This window comes from Lissotriton helveticus, chromosome 1_1 (assembly GCF_964261635.1).
Source record: "Lissotriton helveticus chromosome 1_1, aLisHel1.1, whole genome shotgun sequence".
NCBI lineage: Eukaryota > Metazoa > Chordata > Amphibia > Caudata > Salamandridae > Lissotriton > Lissotriton helveticus.
Window position 1 is genome coordinate 1,651,686,039 of NC_136057.1, and position 27,532 is coordinate 1,651,713,570.

Sequence of the window (27,532 nt, forward strand, 5' to 3'; positions counted from 1 at the left end):
TGCATACAAATGAGTGCCATATAGGCAGTGATTCACCTCCAATGATAATTGATGCAAGAATCTTACAGCTTCTTTCTGTACATTTTCCAATGCTTCTGCTTGCTTTGAGTTTGATTTCACTAAAGACGTGTGTGTTATTAACAGTGGTAGAATGCAGTGGCACAGTTGGCAGGATTATTCTGGATTCCGCAATCTCAATGATTAGATGCATTAAACTTAAAAATATATTTTCATTATTTAGATGAGCATGCAGTCAAAAAACAAAAAAAGCAAACCGTTCTTATTCCTGAGAGTACATCAATCATCAAGATTTGATCTTCTGCCTTAACTTGGGAAACAGTTGACCGAGGACCACAAAAGGCAGTCCTCCTTTACAACACCATAACACATTAGCATCTTGATTCTCACTGGCGCTGGCAATTTCTGATGTCCTGTGCCCTTTCTTTCTCCCTTGCCACAAAACGAGTTTGTCCACAAGCAGGGAGTCTACAGAGGGCTTACGGTCTGCATTTGATAGCAGTATAGCACACAAGTGAGCCCCCTAGGAATGCAGTAAGATTCCAGAAAAACTACTAAAGACTTGTTGATGAAATGCACGTCATCATGGTGACTGGCTAGAAGAAGAGAAAGCTGGCATCTGTAATTAAATTGTTTTTACTGATGGGCCAGGATGATAAAAACATTTTTGAAAGGTACCTGCCTATAAATCTTTATTCGCCGTTATGTATCCCCAATGGAAGTTCTCTAAAAAAAAACTCACCAAGCACTATTTAAACAAATTTATTTAACATACCATCCAGATAGGACAATGTACAACATGCACATTGAATATCATCTCGAAGGAGTCATAAGTTTCAAAATTAACACACTTTTTGAGAGCTTCTATGAAGTATAAGGCAACTGATGTTACTTGATTGTTACAGGTTCAAATCCCAGAAATGTTGTATCAGGTTCTGTACACTGAGCATCAAACAGCACTGGGGTGTAAAAACGTCCTCTTCAAAACTTGTCTGCAAAGTGCTCTTGACAAAGCTATTATATTGGGCAACAAGATTAGGGGGACATACGTATACATTCAACAGGGTATGTTCTACTTTTTGTTGGAATGATTTTGAAACAGTAGATGATGTCTTTAAAAAAACTGGCTTTAAAAACTGAACAACTTTCCCCTTGATCAAACCAAGAACATAATTGTGTAAGTTCACATTCTGCAATCTAATATAGGATTCATTGTTTTTTTTACATTTCTGCACAAACCCTGAACTCCACATTGTCTTTTCGGTTGTAGAATCAAAGGTTTACTTAAAGCCTCTTGTATATATCTATAAACACAAATAAGATGACAGTCCCTTATAATAAGCCACTTTCCGTACCTACTGTGAACCTATCTCTGAATGTCTCTCATCTTCAGTGCCCCTTCAGAGTCGTCAGTAACTACAGGATCAACATTTATGGCATCAACTGTGGAAAGTGTCAGCGATGCCTTTCAAACATGACAAGTACATACATCCGCGTTAAATCGGAACACATTCACAGGTGCGAAATTGTCTAATACAATCATAGGTCTTTAGGTTCCAGCAAGCTTATTCCAATTGGCTGTAAAAGCAGGGTGTGCTAAAAGACACCCATCCCTCAAGACATGTGGGTCATGCACACTGGAAGTAAGCAGTGTTGATGCAGAATACATTAATCAATATCATGTCTATGTATCTGTAACAGGAGAAATGTACTTCGATCTGTGACGGCCATCCTAGATTTTTCAGTTCATCCAAAAAAGATGAATTTATATTTAATACATCTTGAAGAATTTAACAAAGCATTTGCTCGTATCCCTGACAACGAGGTAAACTGGCAGCCCCTAACATTTAAATAAGGTGTTAAATAACAAAAAATACACAAATGCTGCTAAGAGATGTAGTTTAATATTCACGGTTTTTTAGTTATTTGGATTATTAAGTACAAGACAGTGTGTGACATTTTCCTGGGTAGCACCTTGGAGTTAACACAGACAATTTAAATCAGTAGCATAAGCCAGACGTACAAGTGAACTGGCTAAATCCTGGAAACATTTCCACAACACTTATTGTCCAAATACACATCAAAGTACTCATGTACCTAGGCCAGTCTGTCCCGGACAGTAATATCAAGTCAAAAAGAAAACATATATGTACAAAATAAAACCAACCTGCAGCTTTAGCTGCAGTGCTTTCACAACTTTAAATTATATGTTTGACTTTTTAAAATAAAAATGCATTTACAAACCCATGGGGTATATTAACTACTTTTTTACATTGACAATGGAAGATTCAGGCACATATATCAGCATAACCTGCATTAACCTTCAGTACAAGTAGCATATTTTAACAAAATGTTTAGGGTAAAAATGCCATGCAGATTGTAACTTTAAACTACTACTTACATTTTTTTTATCTCAAGGAGGTTTAAAATACAAGTTTAATGTGTGTTGGTACCCACTATCTAGCATACTTAATGTTGTTATTTAGCTCAATCGAACATCAGTTCATCTCCAATGTTAGCAGTGAGATGGATTATTCAAGGGGCAGATAACACGCCTTCTCCAAGTATTATGTGGAGCAGTAAATGTTCTTCCTAAGCCAAAATTGAGCAAGACAGCTATCACATTTATTTATTCTGTTTTGCCTTTTGCTACATTGCCACATTGAAATCTCCCTGGTGTGCTGACATATTTTAGGAAGGTCATAATCCCCTTTTTGATAGTCTTCAGTTACCACCCTCTACGGGTAGACTCTCAGTAAAAGGAAAACTTGCCCAGTTCCGTTTTCAGGAGTTTCCGGGAGTGTAGGTGGACTCTACCCTCCCTCAGAAGATGGGCTTCAAGGCGTGCAGGACTCAACACTGATTTTTTTGTTTGAATCTCCAATCAGCTAAAGCGACTACACCGTAATACCTATTTTTAAGAGGAACATGATGACCAGGTGAAAACAAAGTAGGCACATTACGGAACAGAGCTCAATAAAAGACAAAAAACATCAGCAAGTTCCTGACTAAATGGACACCATCCACAAAATATGAATCCAGATCAAGATAAAAACCTATATGGGAGTTGGATAAAATAAAAAAAGGGAAAGAAACTTTAGCAAATTTCAGCAAAAAAAGTATGCCCATGCAATAAAATATACACGCCATGTGTGTAGCATTTTATAGCCATGTCTCTACTCCATGCAAGTAAAAGCGTGGACTATGAAATTGCAGGACCTTTATGTGAACTCAGATCACAAGTTATGCAATATTTTGTATCTGTACAAAAATATAACCATATATTTATTTTTTGTTTTCAGTAGCACATACTGTGCAAAGTGTTTCTAGATGCTGATGAGGAAGACCATCATGGGAGCTGGTGGAGATGCATGTGCGAGGGGATTGAAAGTCAAGTGAGGAAGCAGGAGGGAGGTCAGAATAGGTGAGTTTTCATTACATGCAACATAACTGTCTGGAATTTATTTTACATTGAAACACTCCTTCAGAGGATCACCATAATGCTTCTTTCAACTATTCATCTCTCGTTATGAAACTGTAGCATGAGAACCAGCCACTTATCACGTTTTCCAAAGTCTTGTATCCAACAATGGCTCACACGAACAGCTGAACCAAAACATCGGTTAAGGAAAATACAAGTCCAAATTGAAGATCTGGTAAAGAACCTTTGCAGTGTCCTAAGTAGCATTAATAACTCTTTTTAGTTTGAAGAACAATTAATTTATATGCAAGTATAAAATTAGACCACATCAAATCCTTAAATGGACAGCTATACATATATGTGAACAAAATGCTAAAAGAAAGCTATTCCTTTTGGAAGGAAATTTTTCTTACCCGTATGCAAGTATTCGTATCATGTAGTGCTGAAGACTCACATGTTTTGCATATACTCCTGCCATCTAGTGTTTTGCTCAGACATTACAAGTTGTTTTTCTTTGAAGAGGCTTAAAGTCATGTGCTGTTAAGACTCTTCCCTTAGTCTACAATAGGCATTGATATTGGCTTAACCCTTGGATCGTTTTTCGCTCAGCCAGGGGAAGGTGACACTGGAGGGTACAGAACAGCAGGCAAGTGCCCTGCGTTTTTTTTTTTTTACATGTGAATTTATTTAAGAAATGATGTGGTGTCATAGTTTGTGTACGGGGAGAAGGTTTGGTGCATGTGAATTTTACACGCTTAGAACAGATGATTACAGGGCAAGTAACATTTTCTGTTAGTAGCATGTGGGACTGTAGATCCACATACTTTACATAAGCTGTAAAGCAATTTCCGCACCAAGAAGGTTAATGAGCTGATAATGCAGATGTTTAATTGTTCTTAATACAGCCTGGCTAACAATAGTTTGCTAACCAGCTTATATGTACACACAATAATGCTTTGTGAATGTGTGTGGGGTTTACCAAGTAGGAGCTTTATAGATATCTGCTAAAGGAATGTCACCTAGAAAAGCCATGATAGCTCCCTTTTAAGGTATAGAGTGAGCCTTAGGAGGTATACAGAATATACATTTCACCTTTCCATAAGCGTTTTAAATGTATTTAACAATCCACCTTGCAATGCTAGGATTGTTAAATGCCAATATAAGGTTTAAAGTATTAAAAAGTTGATTGGTCCTTGAAAGGCTGTGGTCCTATCAATATAATATAAGAGTACTCGCTTTACAAGCAAGGTGTGTAACACTCGTTCTGCTATTGTGCCTGGTTGAGTAAAGAAAACGGGCAGCTCATTTTTCTGACTGATATAAAAAGGTAAGTTAAGTAAAACTTGGGGCTTGTCTTAAGGGCCACTCTATCTCTGAACTTGTATAAATGGCTCTCCGATTGTAAGAGCCTTCAGTTCACCCTAGGGACGTTACAGGTACAAGGAAAGCGACTTTCCATGAAAGGTACGTTAGTGAAGTGGTTCAAAAGAGAGTCGCATCAGTCATGTCAGTACCACATAAAGGTTCCAAGCCATTGCAGGTGCTGTTCTTAGTGGTATTACCTTGCGTCGCTCTGTGAACACCCTTATCACATGAATGCAAAACAGAGAAGCATGTTCTTCTTTTGTATGTATGTAGCTATAGCATCTAAGTGAAGGTATATGCTTGACCCCATGTGAAGGTGGAAAAAATAAGACAAAATATTCTGAATGAAAAAACTTAAATGAGTCCAGTGGATTAGAAATTCTGAAATAGGTGAATCTTTTCCATTTGGCTGAGTTAACAGGCCCTAGAGGTAGGCTTGTGCGACATTCGTAAGATGGCCATATATTCCTTTGGGAGATGTGCGTACCTGTTTTCGTAGATCACAGACGCCATTATACGAAGTTAAGTTGCCTGGGTGTCTGATTTGACCCTGTTGCGGAGTAAGAAGGTCCTGCTTGATTAAAAGTTTCTGTTGTGGGCTGATAGACATCTCTAGAAGCATTGAATAACATGGTTGTCTAGCCACAATTGGGGCCACCATTATGAGGGTGGCAGATACCTGCCACATCTTCTTGATCACGTATGGAAGGAGTGGGAGTAGTGGAAAAGCGTATGCAAATATTTCTGATTAATTAATTCATAGTGAATTGCCCATGGAATGTGGGTACATGGAGGTGAAGCTTTGGCATTTTGAATTTTCTGGGGTGGCAAATAGGTTGATGATTGGGATCCACCATTAGTGAAGTACACTTGGAGGACTTGCGGATGGAAGTTTCACTCTTGGACTGTTGATTTGTCCTGCTTAGGAGGTTTGCAAAGTCTGCCTACCACCAGAAGCGCTGTGCCAGAAAATGTACCCATTGATAATCTACTTAATGACAAGTCTTTTAAATTAATGCTGAAAACAGGGGGAAGTGTGTTTTCCCTGCTTCGGTTTGTAGTATATGGCTGCACGTTGTCTGTGCGCACAAGTACTACCTTGTATTGTACTATGGAGAAGAAACCTTTGAGAGACAGGAAAATGACCATGAGTTCCAGGTAATTCATATGCCTCCCCTGGTGAAGGGTGTGAAGTGCACTGGTGTGGCATACTGTTTAGATGTGCACCCCAACTAGTAAGTGACACATGTGTAGTAATGGTCACCTGCAGAAGAAGGTCCACAAATGGCATGCACATTGTTGTTGCACCATTGCAAAGTGTGCTGGACTTCATCAACATTAGATTCTCCCATCAACCATCTGCTTACGACCGTTGACTGGTGAGGCACTGCTGGAATTGGTGCATATGCAGCCTGGCATTTGGAACAATCGCTATACATGATGCCATCATACCTAAGAGCTATATTATCATCATTACAGTTATGGGATGAGTGATGTGAAAGAGAGGAGGTAGCTGCTGAGACACCATTAACCTCTGCAGATTTGGTATGCTCTCCCCGGGATAGCACGGAGAATTGATGCCAGACAGAGCATATTTCGTGGAAGTTGAAGATAAGACTTCATGGTATTTGCAGTGACCTCAGGCTGTATATCAGGTTTAGGGCTGTCTGAGTGTGTGCGAGACATGGCTGTCTAATGCTGTTCTTAATCAACCAGTCGTTGAGGTACGAGAATACATGGATGCCTCCTCTGTATAGATGAGCAGCCACCACTGCCAAAAACCCTTGGGTCTGTGGTGACTCCCTTTAAAGTGTACCACTGTAAACTATTAATGCAGTCAACTTATCACAAGCCATTGATACTTGTGATGAGTAGGGTGGATGGGGATGTGGAAATGCGCCTCTGAGATCTAAGGTGGTTATGAAGTCCACCTGTCAAAGTAATACAGTGACATTCTGGAGAGGTGCCATATGAAAATGTTCAGACAAGATGTATCTATTGACTGCCTCAGGTCTATTATGGTGCAGAGTAAACCATTCTTGTTTGGAATGAGGAGGTATTGTGAGTAAACTCCCTCTCCTCTTTGAGGTAGGGTCACTGGTTGTACAACACCCTTCTGGAGAAGGACTGAGACCTCATCCTGCAAGAAGGTGAGATGGTCTCGACTGAGGCTGTGGAGTCAGGATTGAAAATTGTGTTGGGTGGTATGAAACTCATGGCAGTAGCCCTGCTGGAAAACAACTAAGACCCACTGATCTAAGGGGTTTACCGTTCAGCAATGGAGAAAATCTGTTAAACCACCCCTCCGACAGGTGTTAACTGCCTTACCATTGTTCCCCTAAAATCTTCCCTGTGAGAAGACCCTCCTTGATTGAAAGTTGTGAAATGCTGGTTTGATACTATTGTAACTGGGCTAATGGTGTTGCCCGATTGCTCCTTCTCACCTGGGGCCTATTTAAGGATCCCCTAGAGAACTGTATGGCACCTATGGACTTGGCGATCAATCCATTGGGGGTCCAAAGAGGTATTCCCCACTCAACAGGACGTTAGGAAGATGCGGTTTCATCTCTAGCTTGAAGCATGAGACGCAAAGCCAGGCATTCCAGTGGAGAATTGGCATTACGGGTTTCAGTATAAGTGGCATACAGAGCACACCTGGTGCTTGCGTCAGAGATACTTTTCCACTCTCCAACCATTTATTCACAGCTCTTTCTATAGGCCTTAGGAAAGTGTTGCATGAGGGCCTCAGTTTCCTCCCAGTGATACCTGTCTCATACGTGGCAGCAAACTTACTGAGTTGTCGATCCTCCACCGATTAGGTGCCCCTACTATGATCCTCTTCTCAACAGCATCAAGATGCTTGCTCTATTTATCAGGAATGGGGCAGAAAGGAAATTCCCAGTTTCCTGGACAGACACCCGCTTCTTTGCCATATGAACAACCCGGGAGTCAGGGCAATGTACAGAGGGTTGCTGGTAGACACTTTGAATTTCTCCTTCACCCTAGGCGTAGCTACCTTTGCCCTAACTGGATTAAGTTCTCAGGAGCTATTTTAAGAATCCCTTTGGGGCCTGGAAGAAACTGGTCTGTAAGTTCAGTAAGTAGAAGGGTTTCCAAGAGATAATCATCCTACTCTTCGATGGGGTGGAACTCTACATTGTGGTTACGAGCTACACTCTGAAAAATGCATGAAATACTGTAATATCATCGAGGAATGATGGCTTGATTGGACAAAGCTCATGGTCTGTGCAATCTTGTGGGTTGAGGTAGTTATTTAACGGGTCACACCTCACTCCTGCAAGTTGGTCATATGGGTCTTCCTCCCCATATCGGATGCTGGAATAAAAGTAAGAGTGGACTGATCCCTCTGAAATTGTGGGGGGAGTTGTGGCTAGTGGAGAGTATGGATGTGAAGCAAGAGGTGATGGAGGTGAGTACACAGGTGACCGTGACAATGACCTTTTGTTTTTTCGGTGTTGGGGACGGAGGTTTGTAGAAAACTATTTCTTCTTCAAATGGGAGTCTTAACTTTTTACTTGTTGGCTACTGGCAATAATGTGCTGAGACTGTCCTCCAAGGCTTTGTGGAAATCCTCACAGTATAGGGGGTAGTGAAAAAGTTTCTTCTGTCTAACATTCAGATCCTGTACCAGCCTTTCGAGGATGGGTGCCTTAGAAATGTCCGATCTCAGTAGTGAAGATCTGGCCATGGGCCTTGAATGTTTTTTCCGCGGCAATATCAGCCACGAAAGCGGTTTGCTGTGAGCTTTCAGAGGCATGATACAGTTCAGTTTCCTTCCTTGGTGAACTTCTTAGCTCTGAGGTTTTTGTCCAGTGTCGACCGGAGCCCAAAAGTGACGCTGTACTAGATGCAGAGTGTTTTTGCCTTGACTGTTTAGGGTTGGATGCCTGACTCCCTCAAGAGCAACGCTTTGCCTTGCACTATGGAGTTTGTGTATTTGGCGCTTCGAAATGGCGCTCAGCGCTGGGGTAGTACCCACAGCCAGCCTGGGAGCAGACTTTGTTTTTGACAACATCGGCGTCGACATCGAAGGTGCTCCCTCTACTACCTCCACCTCAGAGGCACAGGAAGAGATAATCCATGGTCTGGGTATTTGCTGGTGTTTTGGGACCACAGAGGGCTGTGCCTCTTCTGCCTTGGCATTGAGGAGATCTTGTCTGCTGAAAACTTCTGAATTTTCGGCAGATGACTCCAGACCCATCCTAATATGTGCTCAATGTTTCTCCCTTCTGTAACATGTTGGGGTGCAGAACACACACAAGGCCTCGTTATGCTCAGAAGTGAGGCAAAGGTTGCAGACACCATGATGTCATTTCAAGGATACTTGGCATTCAACTAATGGCCAAAATGGAAGAGCGTTCAACCCATCAACCTGTACTTGCCCATATTCTCTAAATTGTTATGTCCGAAGGAAGAAGAGCTCAAAGAAGGCCTCAAATCTGAATGTTCTGTTTCTATCAAGAAACCACAAGTCGTGGGTGTCGAAAGTTGCAAATGGATATGGCCGAAAACGGCCCTGGAAGCTGTTCGACCATGGAGCACTTATAGAACGCGTCTGTAGCAGATGGCAGGAAAAAAAAAATCTAATGGTGGAGTCAGTGCCCAAACGCATTTCAACGCCAAGGAGGGAGTTGCACAACATCTTGTGACTCGAAGCTTCTTTGCAGAAAACGACTTGTAATGTCCGAGCCTAAGACTAGACATGAAAAGCATGTGTATCTAGAGCCACACATGCAACAAAATGATTACTAGTTCACTGGGCATCTTCTGGACACAACAGAATACTAAGTGGCAGATACATGCCAGCCTGTAATGTCACTGACTGTACAGGCACTCCCTTAGCACCTAACTGACTGAACTCAGAACACTGGTCTCATCTCTGTGGCTGTATTCTGAATCCTACTGCAGGACAAGCTTGCTTCCCCCCAATGATGTGCATTGGCCTCCCCACCCTGATCTAGATTTCCAACATAAAGGTTAATACTGTGCACTAACACAGGGGCAATTAGAGAGGGTATCCAGAAACTAGATTAGAGAATCCATAACAAAGCCATCATTCTGGGAGCAAAGGGGCTGTCACCAAAAAATCCCATGACCTCTTATCTGAGATTGAGAGCATAGTTTACAAGAGGGTAAGAAGGAAAGAAGCAAAACTAGATATATCTTTTGAAGAATAGCGAGGATGGACTGACTCCTGGATGAAACCCAGGTTAACTAGACCGAACATAAATCAGGCTTAATTAGACCTTGGAAAAATCCCAGGGATGAGTTCTCTGTATGTGATTTCATGCTGAACTAGCCCCTGGATAAAAAAAGCCAGACTGATTCCTGGCTAAGACTCAGGCAGAACGCGACCCAGGAAAACCCTAATAGGACTGAATACAGGGACAACACATAATAAATTAGCCCTTGGGCAAAATGTAGATTGGATTGAACTCAGGCTGAATTGGACCATGGATAAACACAGTGGATCAGACCCCCGAATAAATTAAACTTCCTATAATCCTAAAGCATGAGAAAAACAAGATTTCCAATGGTTCATCAAAAAATCAGAAAAGTGGAACAAGGAGGGGTACTTAAATGACCACTGTATGACATCATAAAAGTCTTATATTTGACGTTTTCTAAAGTGCAGAGCAGGTCCCTTCGGGTCCCAGAGCACTGTACAAGAAGTACTTCGGAATGCTAAAGTAGATTGAGTAGCAGTTATACATCAGGGTTAATCACTAGTAAGGGAACCACTAAGAGAAGTTTGGAAAGAGCTAGGAATTACAGGAGAATTCTGAGGAGGGTAGTAAAATTAGGAGTAATAGAAATTCTGGGCAAACATTGTAGCACTAAAAACTGGGGTGGAGAGGTAGGACGTTAGGGGGAAATGTGTAGGAGTACAAAAGATAGGAAACAATTTACAAATAGTTCAAACATAAGTTGGTGGTTGTAAAACCCTAATGCTCATGGAAAGTTCACAGTGCACAATAGGTAAGTGACATTTTTCGATACACAAGAACATCTTGGATTAGAGCATGCTTAATGATGTACAACTTGGTTTGGCCTCGTTAGTGAAGTTTGGAGTACGGCCTGACGTTCAACAATAGCCTCCTCTTATATTTTGAATCCTTCTAGAACAATAGTTTAAAAATATCAGCACCTTTACGCTTGCAATGAACACTTGAGTGAGTGGAATCTATGGCAACTAGCTTGAGAACAAATGGACAACACGTTTCCAAATTTCCCCTTAGAAGCGATAGTTACCTTCAGGTCTCATTTTAATACTGCTACTGATATTATCCTTGACCAACGCGTTATACTGCAATTAGTTCATCACCAGCTCAAGAGTAACAGCAGCTACATTGTACACCAGCTATGCAAGAGCTTCCCTCCAAAGGTAACCTTTTACGATGCAGGACAGACTGAACACTTTAGAGGTTAATAGTTGTAAAAATATCAGATCCAGACACGTAAGCAATATAAGCTTTACAAGAAAGAGCATAAAATAAGCAGAGAGCTTACAAACCCACAGATAACTTTTTAGGATGTAGGCATCTTTAATTTGTTTAGAAATATGCCTTAATGTAAACGGAAACTGAGGGATAATTTGGCTTGCATCGTGTTCTGATCTTAAACAAACAAAAAGTAATTATTCTCTCTCTTAGCCACATTAGAGCCTTAGGGATTACCACTTCCCCAATTTAATGAAAAATGCCATTCCTCTGAAGTTCACTCAGCAAACTCTATATTTGGGTCATTAGCTATGTGACAGTTTCTACAAACTAAAGAAGTACACTATCAACTTCAGACCCTTTGAAACTTACAGGGCTGTATTGCCATCTAAGGGTCTGGGTGATCAACTTAGTTATAAAAAAAAAATGAAAATGGAGCCATAAAGGTCAATTTGCTGTCAAATGGGGGAGGTCATTGAAAAGCTTGAGAACCAGGGTCTAGAGTACATAGGGAAAAATAACTCCCATTAATCAGTGGATCAAAAGGAAACGATAATTGCCAACAAGAATTGCTGAGAAAGAGAAAACAATTTTCCTGTGTGTAATATGAAGTTGGTTATTTACCTGATCAGTTCTCATTCTAGAAACCAGTAAATGAACACATCAGTGGCCACACAGAAAACTGGCTACTTCTCACACTCCAAAACAATTATCTCAAGGAAATATGTTGTACAAGTTGTGTAGTGGAGCTACAGCTACAAAAATCAGTAAAGAAATGCAGTAAGGGGGAGGGGCAGGGGTTAGATCAGGGTAGCGGAATAAATCTGTCCTTTCACTGTACATTAGCCGGTTTCTATTTGGAAGGTCATTGGCTTACAAAGAATAGTTCTGAAGAACAAGAAGTTGCTAGATCAGGAAGAAACAGTAGAGTGACTAGAGATTTCTCAAACAATTGTCCAAGTGATATGCTCACTAACTCACATAAAAACATTAAAAAGGAACTTGATTCAATGTAATGTTTCCATCTGATACACAAAGCAGTCCACCTCCCAATATTTGCAAAGAATCAGTTTGAAATTCCAAAGCGAAAGGAGTATGGCTTTTTGGAAACAATAGGTGGTGAGTGTTCCACATACAAACAAATTAATAAAAATGTCTCCAGGGCAACAAAGCTCAGAGGAACTCTCTTCTTTTTAAAGTTGCTTTCACTTTGGTTATTGCTTTGAGTTTCAGGCCACTTAGTAGCCCCTAAGCTAAAAGTGATAGTGCCATATCTGGGGATAGAAAATAAGCAACTGTATAAAATAAATTAATCAAGACTTCAAAACCATAATCAGAAGGTTGTTGTGTCTAATCTCCGAATGTCTTTCATTCACTCACAGAATCACAAGTTATAGATATGACAGACAAATAGGTATGGGTCTTCAGAATCCCTGGGTACAATCAGAGCCTTGAAATTGCCAGCTTTCTTTCACCTTCAACTAACAGTAATAATTAATAAACTGACCCACCCCTCAATTCATTTGCAACTTCACAGAATCCTAAATTCCAAAACTGCATCCAGCCTGTAAAATACAGCATTGCTGTATTAGCTGCAGTTCCTGTCCAAGCAAGATCAATGCACTAGCATGTAATAGCAGAAAAAAACAGGTTTATGCAGAATGCAATCTCCCCAGTTCCGTGGTTCAGTCTTCCCATAATCACTCAGTTTTAGCCTTAAGGCAGCAATGTATTTAAAGTATACATTTTTAATAGGTCCCTTTGAAAACCAATATCTGCTTTGGAATGTGGAAGAGTCATTTTCTCTTTTTATTTTTTTTAGCCATGTTTGCCTTTCAAATCCTCCAGTGGGCAAATCAAACAACAGGTGTAAGCCATGGTCCATACCCTCCGGATAAACAATACAGGGTTCTTGCTCCGCATTTCCTTTGAATCATTATTTCATAATTGTATCATCTGCATCAAAATCGTTGAGAAGAAGGGTTTCTGGACGAGTGCTTATGCCTAGATTATACTGACAGAGAAAGAAAAAGAAAGAAAGAAAAATAAAATGAGTCAGGCAAAAAGTGACATCAGTAGAAAAACATTAATCAAGGGGGAGAATATTAAGCAGGTACAGAGTACTAGGCACTCAGGCGATTTAAGCATCAGTATTATCAAACCTACATTACTAGCTTAGTGAAGTATGAAGACAAAATGCTGATTACTAACTTTTTTTTAAATATGTATTGTATCCAGAAAAAGGCATTAGAACTTCAAGGATCTAAAGGATCCTTCCTTCTAGTAAGGATGTGCGAAGTTGCACAGATTTTCCATTACAAACTTTCTAAGTATGATTTTTATAAACTTTACAATCTTCTTCAACCTGATCAAGTTTGCAGGTTTCTTCTGTTAAAAGTAGCTTGGTTGGGGCGGTACGAGACTTAAAAACTTTGCAGGAAAATGTCATGACTTTGTTTTCAAGACTATGCTCTCACAAACTAATGTTTGCAGAAAATATTCCTTGGAAGTGAAAGTTGGGCAAAGTTTAAATATTTGCCCACCCCAAATTTGAATTCTTATTAGCAATTTTTATCCTCACAAAAACCTCAAACACCAGGTCTGTTATTTTGTAAAAACAGCAAGACCACAAGCTTGACACATTTCCTTTCCGCTAATCTCGTAAATGTCTCAAATGCGAACTCAGTTGGACCTGCTATATGTCACTGTGGTATGTACAAGGGAAGATTTTTCTTTAGGGTGTCTGAGTAGTAGCTGCCTTCTAATATAAGAACCACAAAGTTTACCCATACTATAGCTGGTGCATTGATATTTTCTACATGGTCATACAGATATTAGTTGCTTTCACATAATAATGGTCTGAGGTCAATTCTTGAATTCGTATTTTATTCTATCAACTTGCAGTCTTCATTCAAATCTAACCCAAATCCTCCCAAAGGGAATTCTAAATGTGTTTTATGTGTTTTCATTTGGTGCAAATGGCATTCAGGAAGCGCTAAATTTAATCAACAACAGAAGATAATTTATAATTATTTAAAGGAGAGCAAGCGTGTTACATCATCATAAAGGAGATTAATTAAGCGTAGTACAACATGCACCTGATTAATGAAAGATGATAAGAAATTCAGTTTGTTAACAACAATTTTAAAAAGTCAACGTTTCCAAGGCTTGAAGAACGAAGGGTCACTAAACTAAGCAACTAAACCAGGAAAGCAGAGGGTGACAGCTTGAGATTCGAAGACTACGCAGCTTTACATTTGTGGTCACTGAAGGTCTGATAATTAGTTTAAAACCTTCTCTTTCATGGATTTTTTATGTACTGGATAGGAATAATCTAGGAGGCCTTGAATATCATGGACTGCAAACAGTAAATGGCTTTGTTTAGGCAACTGAATGGGCTTGGTCTTCATAAGACATCGAAAAGATGTGGCGGATGCTGAAGATTGTGGTTTTGCCTATTGGAACCTGCAAAATCTGCAGTGGAACTGTCGTAGGGCTTGGAGCTGGACTAAATATAGGCAACTGCCTGGGTGTTTGTTCAGTGTCCACTTATATCTCTATTATAGTGTTTGGATTACTTATCACTCATTTCTTTTGGACTACATTGTAATCACAGAGAGGGGTAATAAAATACACAAGTTGTACTTGGAATAGAAGAAAGGTTCATGCAATTCTGATTAATGCAAATGTTTGTAAAGACGGGGGCGAGGATGTTTTACCTTATGTCGTTTATCCTGTGAAAAAATGTGATTCATTGAAAGACTAAATTGGTTGGATGAGACTAATTGGTTGGATGCCACAAAAGATGGACATTCTATCTTTGCCCTAGCAACAGTATAAAATGTTGCAAAGGCTTAAGGGATGTAATTCTGGCTGTGGGAAGAGTATTGTAGTGTGATTGGAAGTTTTAGCCACTATAAAGTAGCCATTGCTGCTTAGATACCCGAGGGTTTGTGTCACAACTGGCACATTCTGCCACCCTTTTGTTTTCATCCAGCAGCTCATACTTAAATAAACCTACATTTTCCAAAATTCAACATGCCATGGGTAAAAGATCTGAATTTGTTGAAGGAGGCATTAATAACTTAGAGAAAAGTGTTCGTTATTTGAATGGTGCAAACAAATCATAGAGAATAGTGGGGGATTATGGTTTTATGATCATAGGTAATTTAATCAAGTTCTATACTGAATGACTTTGATTGTCTGCAAATACAATTTACAGAAAAAAGCTAATCACATTTACATGAGAGAACTGTGATTGGAGCTCCTTTTTCAACCATGCAAAATTCCTACTTTGAAGAAAAACAAGTTACTTACACACTCTGGCAGCGAAAGCTTGCAAAACAAAATGTAAGGGTCAGAAAAAAAGAAATCAGAATTTGACAGTTTACATTTCCATAAGGATACTTGATACCTTTATTGAGACCCTACAGGCTTTGAAAAGAGAATATCTTTTCCCTTTGTTCACAGAAAAAGTAGATTTTCATGGCAATGTACTCCTCTCCTTCTTGAGAGTGAAATGCTTGGTCAGTGAAAAGAATTTCGGTTGTACACATTGCACTACTCTGAATGAACACAGGATGTGCTTTATGACCAATTGCAGCAGCTGTTGTAAAGTGACAGTATATGATAAACAATAGACAAAGGTACCACTAACGTTGTGAGAAGAAAAATACCTACATGGGCTAAATCTAGATTTCATATTATTAGACAGGACAAAATGCTGAAATTCAGCTTTCTTTCTGCAACAGACTTATCCCAAGCCTAAAGCAAAGGATTATGAAATGCAACCTTTTATCAGAAAGACCATCCATACAGAAAAACATCTATGCCATACCTGGGACATTTCTAGTTAGACTGATAACCACGTTATTGACTCCGTAAAACCCTTCAGATGAAATACTCTGTTGGCTTGCAGAGGCTGTTAGTAGAATTGACTTTAGAGAGGAATTACAGTGAACATTATCAAAATCACCAAAAGAGGCTTCAAGCTAACACCTCTCCACGAGACTGCTGAGGATGCTACCAGATAATGTAACCACCTTTGCTAAATATAATCAAAAAGGAAACAAGAGGAAGTAAAGCCTTTTACAAAAAACTGAGCAAGCTGGCAGCCTCAGTTTGACTTCACATGCCTGCACAATAGATTTAGGTGGAAGGTGAAGAAGGTGTTCCAAACATTTTCTTACAAAAAGGCTCATGTCGTTCTGACCATCCGGAGGCATTATCCCTAAACCATAATAAAGAAACTAACACTTTACTCTGCAATGCCTTCAACATGGAAGCAACTGAAAACTCCTCAAATGGTTATCCAATTTAATTGACTACAAATGCCATAAAGAAAATCGTTACAGATAGGGGTGAGCAGAGATAGCCAGCTACTCAAATCAATCTCCGTTTTGGCACAATTGTCAGTGTAACTCGACAGAGCCATTAGGAATTTGTCACTATCTGTTGCCGGTACTTACCTCTTCTAGCTTGTCTGCGCAGAGGAACAATACTGTGAACTGCTCAACAGCGAAAGTATTCAGAGGCAGAAAAGGCTGCCAAGGTATTTGTATTTATGGTATTTATAGAGCGCAAACAATCATCCCCAATGGGATATCACGGCGCTATCCTGACAGTAGTGAATAGTTAACAGATAACAGAGTGGGAATTGTGTTTAGTCAGATTTTGGAAAAAGAAATGTTTTTAGTTGCTTCCTGAAGGACAAATAACAGTCTGTTAGTCTGTGCATAGAGTGTTTGTGCAAATTAGACAGAGACTTCCTTGGACAAAGCCGTCATATCTTCGCTGGGTTCAAGACACAAAGATGCAAATGTTCAGTCAAGGAAACTAGAGGTCCAGTGATGCCAGAAGAATTTCACTCGCCTTGCAAGTGGAGGCAGTGATCTTGGAGTTACACAACTAATACCATAGAAGATTGGTGGCTGGGTAGATTTATGGTGCACATAAACACATTATTTATGAGTTAACCAGTGTGTCTCAAGAGTCAAAAGGTAAATGGGTGGGCAAGGGGTGAGGGAATGCCACTATAACGCCTAAAATAGGACAAACTCCAAGCATTATATACGATCAAAAGTTTGGCGTTTTATCTTCCTGAACTTTATTCAAAGGATTTTTTGGATTATGTCCTTGACACACAAATTCATCGCAACTCTAGACAGCATGTGTTTCTTTGCTGGATAGATTAACCATCAACTTCCTCAGGGCTAGAATAAATTAATAAAATAAACTACAAAATAATATCACAAATAAGGTCCAGCACCAATGTTACATCAACGAAGTATAATGAAATAGGCAAAGTATCAAGAAAATAAGAACTGAATACTGTGAAATATATATTAATCCATGAATACATAGACCAAGAGTTTAGGATTATCCATGCCCATGTATATTGCTCCGCCTAGTGTGAAACACTGGAGATGTCAGGACACAAATCAAGGGTGAAGAAATCATTCAAAAGAGAAACCCCCAAGTGTGGATGGTAAGTGGTAAAGATAAAAGATGTAAAGGGTGTCCACAAAGAGCTCACCTGTTTCGACTTTCAATATCCAACAATTACCAATATTCTCATTTGCTGGAAAAAATTACACCAATAACTGAGGAAATACTCAGAAAACAATATAAATAATGAAGCGATGCTACCAAAAATATCAAGTGCAATGCTACAAATTAATCATGCTAGCATCATGCGTCAAAAGTTGGATTCTACAACGTACCATGATTTGACTACTATTAGAGGATTAACACACACTCACAAGTCAAAACTTCAAGTGGCAATCACCATCAATGTGAATAGTGAATAGCTTAAGTAAACGAATATCAAGTAAAGTCCATAAATCTAAAACTTTAACGTATATGAACATACTAACCAAACGCAATTACAGGATCATCTCCCTATAAACAAGTAGTACGTGGTTGAAAATACCCAAATAGATCCCGAGAAACAAAGTAAAACAAAACTAATAATATACTGATGTGAATAAACAGATAGTAAACAACCACCATATTGAAAAATCATAAAATTGCAAAATGTGAATGTTAAACTAAAAAAAGTCCACTGTAGTACCCCAAGAAAAACACTAAGTAAGTATCTCCACCATAAGGGTATCAAGACGACTCACCAACGGTAGAGTACTCCAAATCCATTAATATCAAACATGTGTGTGTGTCCCAGCATTCTACATCAGCACCATGTTTATTTGTTCATGGTAGGTGGTTGAGAGGGGACTCTATCTAGTTGCCAATCACTAAGCAATACAGCTAGTGTCTGCCATCTTCAGTATGTTGTGATGGAAAAGCAAAGAAATAAAAAGAAGACTATATGCTGTAACAAAGAAACAAACACAATGGCAAATTCAACCATCATGTCATGCGTCAATTAGAATAGTAGCAAAAAATATACGTTCACCAAAAAGTAAAAGGTGGTCATCCATTCAATGTGTTTTGTACAGAATACATTTGGATCACTCCTCATCTATACATACAGTTAATGCAACCATGAGGAAAATGTATGGCAATATTCAAGTATATAAAATCATACAGGATCTCCAGCCATCATATTGAAGTAAATCATAAAGATAACATGAGCTCAAATCATAGTCTAGTAATGGGCCATGGAACAAAGAAGCATCAAATGTTATACAAGAGATATAACCATACCCAATACAATAAATTACATTATACAAAGATTATTAGAATTGAATGAATGAATGAATGGGGAACTTGTAAGGCGCGGACTAAGCCCAAGGGCATCAAGGCGCTGTGTACAGACAAGCCTACAAGGCACGACCAGGATTACATACTCAAACCCGTCTCGCAGGAAACAACCAGGTCTTTAGGGTCTTACGGAAGATTGAGGGAGCTTGTTGACCCGAAAGGGAAACAGGAAGAGAGTTCCACGCCTTGGCCGCGGCTTGTGAAAAGGTTCTTCCACCCCATCTCATCTTTTTAAATCTGGGAACCACAAGCAGATTTTTATTAGCTGACCTGAGGTTCCTAGAAGGAGTGTACCTATGGAAGATATTCTTTATGCCCTCTGGGCCATGTCCATAGTATGCATTGTGGGTGAGGCATAGAGTCTTAAACAAGACTCTACAGTCCACCGGGAGCCAGTGCAACGAACAGAGAGAGGATGAGGCCGAGTGACGCTTGGGAAGATTCAGCACCAGCCGTGCCACGGCATTTTGTACCAGCTGAAGGCGTCGCAGCTGACCCTTGTTAATTCCCAGGTAAAGGGCATTACAATAGTCCAGCCTGACCAATATTAGGGCCACGACTACCTTTTTACGAGCTTCAAATGGCAAAATCTGGGAAATGTTTCTAATGACTCGAAAAAGTCCAAAACAAGTGGCCACTGTTGTGGAGACCTGATGAGACATGGAGAGGCAGTCGTCAACCACCACTTCAAGATTTTCCCCATGGGATACAGGGGTGGAACAGGTACCCAGGGAATTGGGCCACCACTCATTCGACCAGATGTCAGAGTTGTCCCCAAAAATCAAGACTTCAGTCTTTTCACCATTTAATTTGAGGTAATTTTGAACCATCCATGATGAGACAGCGGTCATACAGTTTTTAAAGTTTTGTGCAGATTCCTTGATCTTTTGTGTGGTAGAGACCATGATCTGCGTGTCATCCGCATAAGATAACACCTCCAGTCCAAATGACTTCACCACCCCTGCAAGCGGGGCCAGGTAGATATTAAAAAGGGTGGGGCTCAAGGAGGAGCCCTGGGGCACTCCACAGACAAGGGGGGAGGACTCAGAGTATAAACTGCCCATTCTAACGGTTTGAGACCGCTGACTAAGGAATGAGGCAAGAAGGTCCAGGGCCCGGCCGCCAACCCCTATCTCCTTGAGACGCTCCACCAGTCTCAAGGGAGACAGGGTGTAGAATGCAGCAGTCAGGTCGAGTAAAATAAGAAGAGTGGTATGCCCTGCATCTACCTGAACTCGAATATTATCCAACACCATGGTGAGAGCAGTCTCCGTACTATGAGCCCGTCTGAACCCATGTTGGGAACCATCCAGAATCTGGTGGTTCCTCAGGTACGCACTCAGGTGGGAGTTCAGATGTGATTCAAGGACTTTGGCAGGGAGTGGCAGAAGGGAAATGGGACGAAAGTTTTTTAAGTTTAGGGGATCCAAGGAAGGCTTTTTTAAGATGGGCCTAACCACTGCAGCCTTCCATATCAAAGGATATTGCCCCGAGGATATGGCTAAGTTCAGAACAGTCGTGAAATGTGGGGTCAAAGCCACAGTAGCCATTTTAATGACTTTAAGAGGACAGGGATCCAAGGGTGACCCAGACTTGATACCTTCCAGCAGGAGATCTACAGTTTCAGTTGATAACATCGGAAAAGCACAAAAACTTGCCGAAGTCATTTTACTGAAAGAGCTGTTCAGGAGAGTTTCGGAGGAGAGAACAGGTGTCTGACAGGCATTTAGAATCTTCAGCTGATCGTAAATGTAGGAGATCTTAGAGCAAAAAATGGAAGATAAGCGATCACAAAGCTCCTGTGAAGGCTCCACTTTGTCAGAGACTGTAGGAGCCGCAAGGGAGTTAAAGATGTTAAAGAGCTCCTTAGGAGTGGTGATATCCCCGGTGATCGCGGAGTAATATTTTTCCTTTTCCTCAATTATGGCTGCCTTATATGCCTTCAGACATTGCTTATGAGACTCCCTGCCAGAGAGAGCCAGATCCTTCCGCCAATATCTCTCCTTCCTTCTGCACTCTTGTCTCATGTTTCGAAGACGATCGGAGAACCAAGGAGCGGAAGGTGTTTTCCTGGCCGAGTAACAGTCTTTTAAAAAAAAAAAAAAAAAAATCTTTTTATTAAAATAACAGGCTCCAAAAACAGCGGCATACTGTAAATCATCAGATAGTATGTGGACGTACAGAAGGCAAGGTCATACATAATACAGTATTGAATGTTTCGATCTGCATACCAAGACAAAGATACAGACACATCATTAGTAGGTTTCAGAGACAGACTGGGTGTCCAGTAACTCCCCCCATACATTCTCCATGCTGCCCATATTTTCTCCCACTTCTTGGGACACCCTCTACTTTTGTAGATCACTTTTTCAGCCGTGTAACACAGTCTTTTAGGGGCAAGAGAGTCCATCATAGCAGTGATTTTTTGGGACAAATTCCCCGCAGCCGTATCTACGTTATGAAGGTCCGATTGCTGGAAGTTAGCAAAAGCATTGGCGACCGCTTTGTTTGCAATCAGAGTGAGATTTCGTTTTTCAACCACTTTCAACACAGCTCTATGAGAGCTACCTAAAGTAGTGGCCCTCAGTTCGAAAAGAACTGCGAAGTGGTCTGTCCACGAGAGCGGAAGAGGCACGCCCACCAGATTCGATCATCATTCGAAAAAATCCCGTCGAGGGTGTGGCCTGAAGTGTGAGTAGGGGTATTCACGAATTGGGAAAGGCCACAGCCATTCATACGTTCTAGCAAAGTTTGGGTGTTATGGTTCATATTATTTTCTAAATGAAAGTTAAAATCCCCAAGGAGCGTGAAATTCATACGCTCGAGGTAAGGCTCTAAACGGATGCTAAGATCATAATTAAACGAGGCCCACGGGCCAGGTTGCCTGCAGCACAGAATCCCAGAAAAACTTTCGGTGGGAATAAAATTTATAGAAAAATATAATGCCTGATAGGGGTCAAGAGCTGCGGTCAGCGGTTCTGACCGACAGGTGAAAGTATCCCTAACCAGGATACCTAAACCTCCCCCATGCCGGCCCTCCCTGTCCAGTCTAGTGAGGCAATAACCCACTGGAATGGCCTCTACCAGCTCAGGACCAGAACATTCATTAGTCCATGTTTCCGTGAGGAAAACCCAGTCAGGGGCATGTTGGAGAGCAAAATCTTTAAAGGCAATATTGTTCTTGATAAGGGACCTAAAGTTGAGGAAGAAACCCTGCAGAGACCTCGGCCTTTTTGTATAATAGGCTTTAGCAGGCAAAGATGATGGGCTAATCCCTTCTACCCCCTTAAGGCAGAGGCCACACCAACTAAGTGAGAAGGGTCCTTCCCTGAACAACTTGAAATGCTAAGAGTCAAGAAATAACATAAGAAAAACATGTAATAAGGGTGAAAATAAGGTAAATTATAAAGGAGAGTATTGAAAAGGTTTTGGGATACCTGTTGTGTCACTTACAATACATCTCAAGAACCACCCAAAAAGAAGTGCAATTCATTATCAATATTTAATCCTTTTTCTACTGCTTCCTGTTTACTGAGCCAAAGTCTCAGTTTTAACTTATTTCCTCCTCTAGGATGCACCGGTACTGCCTCCATTCTATGAAATTGGAAGCCCAAGGTGTGAATAGTGCAGTAAATTCTGATATGTGTTGCAGTGGGATATTTCAAATCATCCTGTTTGTGCTAAAGTGCTCCGAAATTCTTTCTTGCAGGGGTCTAAAAGTTCTGCCAAGATAGATCATCTGGCATTTATAGATCAGAATCTATACCTCAACATTTGTACCACAATTGATGTTACTATTAATCTCAGACTCGACTGCTGTTATAACAGAGGGTTTTTACCTTATCGGCCACTAATATGCACATGCTACAATGTCCACTTTTGAAAAAAAACTGGTTACGGTAGGACACCAAGGTAATGCAGTCCGTACTAGATAGCTTAGATTTCTGATATTCCCAGTTGTATGTCCTTCCCTGAATGTAATACTTGGGGACCAGCGTAACAAAGTCTCAGACTACTCTATCCTTGTCAACAAGTGCAGTGGTTGTTAAGAATGTTACCATGTTTACTAGCATCAAAGCTAAAGAATGTAATGAGTCTGATTTGTTCCTTATGATCATGCTTGTTATGTGTTTTTCTTGCAGTGTAACACTTCTATCAAGATTCTTTGACCTCCGGAAAGCAGATCTATTTATTTGCCTGTCATATCCTCTCATAAGATATCTTTGTTCAATGTCCATGAGATTATTAAGAAATTCAATACCCCTGGTACAATTTCCTGGCTTGAGCCATTTCTCCAAACAGGATTTGCAGTTAATTGACTCCTAAGAGTGAATTGCATGTAATAGTGAATTACACAATGTTTCATTATAAAAACATCCTGCTGTGTAATGTCATGTCACTAATTTACAATTTAACATCCAAAAAGTAATTTTCTCATAGCTGTATTCCAAAGCAAACTGCAAGTTATAAGTATTTGTATTCAAATATGCAACACATTCATGAAGTTCATACTCGGATCTTTTCCAGATAATCAAAACATTGTCAATTAATATACCACAGTACTGAATATATTCTATCCATTTGGAACCTGGAGAAGTGTGGCTCACTGGTTAGAGGAGGCAGACCTGGAAGCAGAGGTCAGTCCGGGACCAGGGTTCAATTCCCGGCTCGGCGGGGTCTTGAGTTCTAAAATGTCCATGGACTCGAAAATTCTCGCTCCGGTGCCTACTCGATTCACGGGTTCACACTCTGCGACTCTGGGCAATAGCTTGCTTAATCTCCACAACGGCCCCTCGCAGCGGGATGCCTGGCTTTCACCTTGCGGATACCCTGCCGGGGTTATCTCACAGGGGAGTACCAGGACGGGTTCCCTAAGCAAGCGCTTAGAAACCGCTCGGTGATTTGCGCTATATAAATTCCTGTACATTTACATTTACAACCTCTAGGACTCCCTTATATGCCTCTACTCGAAACAACCCATAAATAGGTTTCCGTACGAGGGGGCAAATCTGGAGCACATAGAGGACCCACAAAGTTGGCTATAGCATTGTCCTTTGAATTTAAATACATTGTTCTCCAGTACTAAATAGATCATAATCCATGTCACATTAGTGTGTTCAATGAGTTCAACATCAAGGCCATAATCCAACACATGCTGTGAATAAAGTAAAAGAATATTTAACATAACTCAAACTCTTAGTCAGACCACCCATCGGATTTTGAATTGAAATCCAGTGCGAGAGGTCTTCCTTTGGAGGTCCCACAGCGGTGCCTTTTTAAGGCTCATATGCGAGCCTTAGAAAGGCAGCACCGTAGGAGCGCCAAAGCACGTTCCTGAATAGCATTAACTGTGCAGTACATGGCATGGCCTGTGCAGACCATGCCGTGCAGGAATAGGGGCTGCATGCACCTCCAAGCCCAGAGGCAACAGGGGGCCCTGGAGGGCCCCCTTAGTTTCTTCACTGCCACCCTTTTTATTGCGGGCTCACCGCCATGAAAAGGGTCGCATTGAGGAAACTCATAATATGCTGGTCGGTGCTGCAGCAGCACCACCAGCATGTAGCAGCCTCTGACCACTGCAACACTGCTGCGTGATCACGGATCCCTGGCGGTTGCAGCGGTCCTGTAGCAGTCCGACCAACAAAGTCGTAATACGGGGGTCGGACTGCACCACCACCATGGGTTCCTAAACTCCTAATTGGGCCCTAAGCGAGGAGCAAAAAGCATTCTCAATTTGTCATGGAACAGCTAATATTTCTTTGACATTTGCTTTGTATTGAGGTATAGAGAGTGGCTAGGAAAGGGAATGCTGGCTGTCAGGTGGATTCTATAACAGTAGTGTACTGTTATATTGCAGTTTATGAATGTATTGCTTTAAATATAACTGAATCAGAGTGAGTAATCATATAATACCGAAGGTAACTGTCCATAATAAAAACATGCTTAATAGACCTCCACATTTTCTGCATTAAATTTAAAGATGATATTTTTGTTCCAGTTGTAGGAAGACAAAAGATTTAAACATCCTTTAGAGAATCGGAAATATGGAGATTGTTGAAAGGTATCACACATCATATTATAAATCAAGTGTTGTAACAAGATCAATAGAATCATTATAGACCCCCTCTTGTCTTTTCCATATCAACATTTCACTGGCTAAACATATTGCTCAGCTTGGTGACCAAGCGGAATGGCTATATCCAGTGCCTCTGTTTCTGCTCTTATCCGATTCTCATATACCCAGGTCTACTACTAACCAGTATATTATTTTGTGTATCGTTGGCGGTGGGTTCAGGGAAGTGTAAAAGCATCACTCCAACTGAATCCATACTACAAGGTTAGTGTGGTCTGAAAGTATCTTCCAACCTATTTCTTCCATTGGTTTTGATAAACTTTGCCGTTTGGAGATCACCAAAAGCGGACACATCTGCTCCACAGACAACAGGACAATCCCCAAAGAGCAAAATGGAGGTGGAGTGCTGCATAGTCGTTGTGGCACCAATTTGTAAGTTCTGGCTATATTATAGGTTACATTTCATTAACTATGATATTACAGTCAGCAATTAAATGGGCAGATGTTTTAAAAAATCGGAGAGGTCCCCCCTTTGAAATAAGGGCTCAAGGGTCATACTGTGCCAACAGTCTAGCAATAAAGCTGAGGTTGAAGCACAACAAAATTATAGGGACAAGCTGCGATCACTAGATTAAACAATGTTGTCTTTGGTAGAAGGGTAGATTTCCAATTTGCACAAGTAGTGTGTTACATTGTGACTTTGTTATTCATTTGTTCCAAGCACTTTAGAAAACCCTTCTCGGTAACGATTTATCTCAAAAGAAGTACAATAATCCATAGTATCATATATGATGTTTCCCCATTAGTTCAACTTCTTTACCTTATTTCACAACTTCTCTGTTTTCCTAGCTTTTTCCAGGTCAGTCGACCAAGACTGTCCCGATATTGAATCCCAGCCTAGGATCATTTTAAAATAGCACTGCATGAACCCACAATGCCTAAAAATAAATGCTTTAAATATAACATATTTCTAATGGGAAAAAAAGAGGATGGAAATAATGTTTGGAGGCGTCACACTCTCCTAACAACTGAAAAGGAGAGAAATAATGAACCGGACGTAGCCATTTTTCAATTTCTCCAATTACATTCTGGAGAAGAAAAATTGACACAGAGAAGTGGGATCAGTTGTGGTGCTTTGTTTATGAATTATCTGTAAGCAAGGCAACTGCTTAGAACAAAACAAGATGGAGATGAGAATTATGGACACCTTCCTCTACTAATGCTTCATAAAAAGGAAGGTGGAAAAGGAGCACAGGAATCCCCACCGCAATTTATTTAATAAGAACATTTGCATAAGCGGCACATTTCCATTTCAAAAAGAAACTTTGAGAAAAGTATTTCTTTTAATTTATGCACAGCAAGAAAAAGTGACTCACATTACCATTTGTACCAGGAAGTAAACTATGTGAACACATATAGGCTGCAGACCAGGACTTCCAGTCGCACCCAAACTGCGTTGTTTATTTTTAATACATGGACTCAAAAGCGTTACCTTTTCTTTTTCGAGACTGTTTTCACTCATGTCTTTTTTTCATACTTTTTTTGTCCTCATACCCTGTGCTTCGATGATAATTCAATGCAATTCAATGTCTCTTTCTCCAGAACCTCCTCCTCACTTTAGGCAGCCTTCTTATGCTGACAAACTATAGTCTCTCGCACTGCATTTATTCTTTCCAACAATATTTGTGTACCTCGATTTTCCCTCTATCCCAAATGTAAATTGGGGGGTGGTGATGGGAAGGGACTGTCAATAGGACTTGCTTTTAAAAACATGACATTTCCGTTACTTGTATATAGATCAGTGTATGGGCTGTCTGGTAAATAGTTTCCCTGCACATTTCCAGATGAGGACACATGAGTGATGTAATATATAACATTCCTTTCATAAATAGCTTGGTCTTTCCTTGGGCACCATAACATTTTATTTGATTAAATATTAAAAAGGATGGAAACTACTCTCTTCTCTTTGCATAAGGGTGCATCTATAAAAGTAATATTAATAGCAAAAGTATCAGATGCATCATTTATATAATCAAGTTGATGCAGAATTTGTACTTTTGTTTTACAATAAATGCTTAGTATTCTGTAGGTTGGTCTCTAATACTCACTTAATGAAGACAAGAACATGTAAAAAAGTTGAGTTTGTATGTATTGTGAATTTAAGTCTTAAAATGGGAACAATGAGGAGGTACCGGCAATGAGAAATACAGATGTGAGTCACACAACCGGTATTCAAAAAACGTTAAAACTACCAATGGGGAGTCAAAACACCTAGGACCTTTAGGATATTTTCAACACAAAAACACTAAATGTAACACTAAATAAACCACAAGAGACCTTCTTGAAAGAAATATCCACAGCTTTTTATTGACAGTTTTTTTACGGGCAATAAAAGCACAGATATTTTCATAGTTCTGACTCCGGCACAATTTATAAAATGTGCATCAAACTGTCAATCATACTTTCTCATTG

At 40.3% G+C, this 27,532-nt stretch overlaps 1 protein-coding gene and 1 long non-coding RNA gene across 5 annotated transcripts in view; one reads left to right on the forward strand and one right to left on the reverse strand.

Annotated features, from left to right (window-relative positions):
* The first annotated feature begins 3,319 nt into the window (after positions 1-3,319).
* On the forward strand, positions 3,320-27,015 carry LOC144829637 (uncharacterized). Its single transcript, XR_013610753.1, has 2 exons — positions 3,320-3,442; positions 23,130-27,015. It is a non-coding gene; the product is annotated as an uncharacterized LOC144829637 (long non-coding RNA).
* Positions 11,351-27,532, reverse strand: part of SLC11A2 (solute carrier family 11 member 2) — a 358,374-nt gene continuing 342,192 nt past the window's right edge. For 2 of the 4 annotated variants that reach the window (XM_078688844.1, XM_078688846.1), the window contains one exon: positions 13,059-13,279. In XM_078688844.1, coding sequence (XP_078544970.1) covers positions 13,202-13,279 — 78 coding nt within the window. In that variant the 3' untranslated portion in view covers positions 13,059-13,201. Of the gene's footprint in view, positions 13,280-27,532 lie in introns of all 4 variants that reach the window. The other 2 variants (XM_078688843.1, XM_078688845.1) reach the window with 2 other exon arrangements.